This window comes from Saccostrea cucullata, unplaced genomic scaffold (genome assembly GCF_032062105.1).
Source record: "Saccostrea cucullata isolate Sc308-1 unplaced genomic scaffold, CSIRO_AGI_Scuc_v1 ctg344, whole genome shotgun sequence".
NCBI lineage: Eukaryota > Metazoa > Mollusca > Bivalvia > Ostreida > Ostreidae > Saccostrea > Saccostrea cuccullata.
The window spans coordinates 70,995-76,572 of NW_026933830.1; the positions used below are offsets into that span (position 1 = coordinate 70,995).

The 5,578-nt window shown below is 36.3% G+C and overlaps 1 protein-coding gene across 1 annotated transcript; it reads right to left on the minus strand.

The window, feature by feature from the left end:
- Nucleotides 1-759: 759 nt before the first annotated feature.
- LOC134239432 (large ribosomal subunit protein mL41-like) lies at nt 760-5,176 on the minus strand. The gene is made up of 3 exons (XM_062721616.1): nt 4,918-5,176; nt 3,698-3,798; nt 760-1,073 (listed from the first exon to the last, which is right to left on the minus strand). The coding sequence occupies exons 1-3, from the start codon at nt 5,111-5,113 to the stop codon at nt 909-911; spliced, it is 462 nt and encodes a 153-aa protein (XP_062577600.1). The 5' UTR covers nt 5,114-5,176; the 3' UTR covers nt 760-908.
- Between the last annotated feature and the right edge of the window lie 402 nt (nt 5,177-5,578).

The following is a 5,578-nucleotide window of genomic DNA, read 5'->3' on the forward strand; positions in this document are numbered from 1 at the left end:
TTATAGATAAAAAAAATAAAACTGCTGCAGTGTTATTTTATATTCAAGAGGAATATGGATTTCATATACTCAGTATACTCAACCAACCCACGGAAACATGACGAATTCTTCCGATGTCATCTTTCATATCATATCACTTCCGAATACATGTACTTTTGTATTTTGTAATATAATCAAGCTGTAAATATCCAATGTTACGCCTATAAATTCCTATAAGGATACCTTATCGATGGATATGGTTATTAGGTATACCAATTTGTCAATAGCTGGCGTCATTTATCGCTAATGTAATCTATCCAGCAAGCAAAAGTACATGTAACGGCAAAAAACCTCGTTAGTGCTTTATAAAGTAGATGTATGTCTGTTAGATATAACTGTGATTAAATAAGTTAAGAATTCGATAACTCGCCTTAATCTTATTGTTGCCCACGTGTTATAGGTATGATTTCATGATGCAGGTATGACTTATTTCCATCTCAAACACTTTAATTCACACATTCAATTCATCCAGTACATTTTTGACTAAATTATTTATTTTTACTCAGAAACTAGAAATGCCAGGTGTAAAGTAAAATAGAAATACAATATCCAAACAAAACAAACGATTTTTTTTAAAGTTTAAAATCGTTCATGTAGTTATTTGAGCATTAGCACTCTGCGTACTTTAATAGAAATCAGTCATTTTTAGACATCATTTATTACCACATATTACAGTGAACATTATAAACATAAACTTTACACATGCCATAAACATCAGACTGGATTCCAGGGATGTGATTCCCGCATGTCAGAGGTGATGACGTCACGGCTATCGCTGATGAATATCTCCACACCTGTCGCACCGTGCCATGGGACACATATACCAATCACACTGGCAGGGACATACGGTCGCCATCAATATTTCATAATCACGATGATGAGGGTTTTTTGACGATTTCATCATTTTCTATCATATATTCCCCGCTATCAAATTTCTCGTTGATGTCTTTGGCGTAACAGCTATTGAAGAGATCGTGGGCGGTGAACTCGCTCTGTTGGATGGGGTTTATGTCGTACGGCACATATGGCTTCAGCTGTAAATATCAAACAACGACTCACTTTAAGACGACACAACAGTCATTGACTTAAGGTAGCCTTAACATCATTAAGGATCTCGAGCTGCTCATTACCTAGGTAACCAAAATAATAAAGCATGATTAAGTACAAAAGTAAACACTGGGACCGGGGATTATGTTTTATACGACATCATAAAACAAAAGAAGACAGGTGTTGCTAAATGTATCAGAAATTCAATACGTGTTTATCTTGGATGTCCATCACCTGCACAAAAGACAAACAGTTACTACCTCCCATATATAATCCACTAATCCTTATCTTTGGCGGATCCAGGGGGGTGAGGTGCTGTTGGTTGGAGAAGCCATTCATTTGCCAAGACGAAATTTAAAGAGAGAGGGCGGCAAAAGACTTTTTCTTGGATTATATTTTTACACCTAAGACATTTTGAATATGAGCGTAGTTCAAACAGCTGGAGCGGCAGCAGTCAACGCTTATATTTCACTTGCAAAAGATGGGTTCTTACTTTTTTTTTCTCTCTCCAGTTACCTATCCCTCTTTTTCAGCGCTTTAGCTTCTGGGTGGAAAATATTCTACTTAATATATGAATAAATGACAAGTAACATGCGAGATTCAATTTGTTTTTCGATTCCGACGATCTTTGGCTTTATACCATTTCCGAAGCATATTCAAGGTATACGTAAAAAGCCACAGCAAATTAATTCTTTGTTTCACGTCCCCTGGACACATCTAGGTAAAAACTCAAATAATTGATCAGACATGTGTTAGCCTTTTCCTTTATGAGGGAAATACAGGTAATGCTTAAAGTGGCCGCTATTGGACATATGTTTGAGATATATACTTTTAAAGTCTTTGCTACAAAAAAAAAATCATTACCATGAAATAAAATTCGTTCTCACGAAATTAAATTTGGTTCCCACAAAAAGTTCGTTCCCACAAATTAATTTCATTCCAAGAAATTAACAAGAGGCCCATGGGCCACATCGCTCACCTGAGAATCTTTTGTCATATTGTTCTTTACCAGATTTCGCCCCTTTTAATACATATTGTGGCCCCGCCCTTCCCTCGGGGGTCATGATTTGAACAATTTAGAATCTACACTACCCCAGGGTGCTTCCACATCAGTTTCAGCTATTCTGGCCCAGTGGTTCTTGAGAAGAAGATTTTCAAATATTTTTCCTATATATTTCTATGTAAAACATTGATGCCCCATTGTGCCCCCCCCTCCTTCCCTCGGGGGTCATGATTTGAACAATTTAGAATCTACACTACCCCAGGGTGCTTCCACATCAGTTTCAGCTTTCCTGGCCCAGTGGTTCTTGAAAAGAAGATTTTCAAAGATTTTTCCTATATATTTCTATGTAAAACATTGATGCCCCATTGTGGCCCCGCCCTACCCCCGGGGGTCATGATTTGAACAATTTAGAATCTACACTACCCCAGGGTGCTGCCACATCAGTTTCAGCTTTTCTGGCCCAGTGGTTCTTGAGAAGAAGATTTTCAAAGATTTTTCCTATATATTTCTATGTAAAACTTTGATTCCCCATTTTGGCTACGCCCTACCCCCGGGGGACATGATTTGAACAATTTAGAATCTACACTACCCCAGGGTGCTTCCACATCGAATCAGCTTTTCTGGCGCAGTGGTTCTTGAGAAAAAGATTTTCAAAGATTTTTCCTATATATTTCTATGTAAAACTTTGATTCCCCATTGTGGCCCCGCCCAACCCCCCAGGATCATGATTTGATCAATTTAGAATCTACACTATCCAAGGGTGCCTCCACCTAAGTTTCAGCCTTATTGGCCCAGTGGTTCTTGAGAAGAAGATTTTTTAATGACCCCACCCTATTTTTGTCTTTTCTTGATTATCTCCCCTTGTGAGGGGACTTGGCCCTTCATTTTAAGAATTTACATTTCCCTTCACCCAAGGATGCTTTGTACCAAGTTTGGTCAAAATTGGTCCAGTGGTTCTTGAGAAGAAGTCGAAAATGTGAAAAGTTTACAGACGGATGGACAGACAGACGGACGGACGGACGGATGATGACGGACAAAATGTGATCAGAAAAGCTCACTTGAGCCTTCGGCTCAGGTGAGCTAAAAATTCGTATTCATAAAATCAGATTTCGTTCAAACGAAATAAAAATTCGTTTACAAACAAATATGAAAAGAAATCATGCAGAGAGTATGAATTATTTATTGTATTTGTAACAAAATGACCTTGACATTTTATCAACTTCAATCCTAATCCTATGGTGATCAGCAAACTTCTAATAGTTTACTTACAAAATTCCAGTATTCTTGTGTTTGTGGGGAGTTTTACTTGTATTATGGTCTTTGATCTTTTAACTCAGTTTACAGTTAAAATATATCTTTCAAAAATTAATTATTGGCATCTAATTTTTATAAACATAACATGAACACATATAAATATGCAAAAAAAGATTTCTCTATTCCCAACTAATCCTGTGATCAATAAGAAATGTATATGGCTAGTAAATTTATTAAAATTAATGCACTGATACATGTAGCTCTTAAATGATTATTTATGCTCTCTTTGGGGAATATATAAACATATACATGTATTTACATAACTGATGATGTACATAGAAATATTGTTCTAACCTTGCAGTCTTTAAGATCTGGGACAATTAATTCTGGTGTCATTTCCTTCACTCTGAAAAATCTTTTATATTTCATGTGAATAAATCCAGTGGGTTGAACATCTGGAAAAAAAAATTACACACATAATTGTTCATGTTAATGATATAAAGTATTCATAAATTTGGGAATCAATAATATTAATGTAAATGTGACATAAAGTGTGGATTGTAGGTTTTAGTTTATGGGTATTACTGAAGAATCAGATAATTTACTCAGTACCTAGATAAACTATAAAAAGAATAAAAATACCTATAAAGTACAACTGTAATTAACACTTGTAAAATCTATCTAGCTGGAAATAAAATGAGTTTGCTCAAAAACTAAGCTGTTGAATACTTCTAAGCAAATATGTATTTCAAATGTTTGAGTAACTGTGTGCTGTCTTGTGTTTTTGAGGGAAAAAGTGTGATGAAATAGCTAAATCAAGCTTTTCTGAATAACTTAAAAAAGCTATATAGCTAATTATAAATAAAGCTACTATAGCTTGCGCCGGACCTGACACAGGAACTTGTTTCTGTAGTAGAATTTACCATAATCATTGTCAAATAATCTTTTCATAGTCATAGTACTACTAGAGATGTAAGGACAAGAGCATGTGTACCTTGTGTGCAATCTTTTTGCAAAACGACACTGAACATGACACTGAAAGAAGATCAATAAATATTGGTCATGCCCGGATCTAGAGGTGAGGTTTAGACCCCATCCTGCCATCCACTCCCTTGAGTTGGTTGAGTAAGAAAATGTATAATTATACTAATCCAAGTAACCTTGGATCCCATTCAAAAACGCATCTCTGTGAAGTATGAAAAGTCATAGGTAGGCCTACAGAGCTTCCAATTTCAACGACTAAGACCCCAATTTGTTACTTTGGGAAATGAGGTGATGTTTTTTATTTGCTTGTCATAAAAATTTCTGGGTTTTTTTTTTTGTGGACTGGGCTGGAAACCCCCCCCCCCCCCCTTTCCCTGGAAAAATTTCCTTGATCCGCGCCTGTTTCAGTGACTGTAATGTTTACAAACTTTCAAAGAGCGGAAAGAAAGATAACTCTAACGTATTCTTACTACACAACATGGTTGGGAAAACATCAACGCGATTCCATTTGCTATAAAAACAGCAATATATTAAATTAATATCATACGATAATATAACTAATATTAAGTGAAGATTGAGATAAAACTCACGGTGGAGTGCCACTTTCTCAGCTAGTTCCCGGCTCCCTCCACGTCTCCTCTCATTCACGTGTTTTGCCGAAACGGGATATCGCTCATCAAAAGGTCGTCTGCTCCGCTTAGCAGGCCATATTGGTGGTTTTCTGAAGACACTAGTCGTTGTACTAAACGTTCTTTTCAAACAGTGCACACAAATGTTTTGGTTCATTTCGACAATTTTTTTGTCATTGAATTATGTGTGTAACCTCAAATAGGAAATCTTCCTCGCCAACTAAAAATAAACACTTGACTAATGGTCATATGTATTCCGGATTAAACAGAAAAGGACAATGGAATGAATTATCACTCTTAGAAGTTGTGGTATTTTGCTAGCTTGAGGGGAAGAAGTTGCACTGAGGCTAATTTCCATTTTTAAAGAATGTCTATACAAACGCGCCTTCACTGACCTTTTTGTTATGAATTATCGGTTCCTGTCGCTGTTTTATATTCGGTCCGCATTACTTTGTTAAAGCACATTTTTAGCCGGGCTTATTGCTCAAAGAGCAATTGCCGGCTTATGTGATCCTGTTCAAGACAGGATGTTAACCCCATAGTCGCCATTTTAAAGTTACGTGTAAAAATATAGTTCTTACTCTCAACCGCTTTTGAGATAATACAAACGCTAAATAAAGCA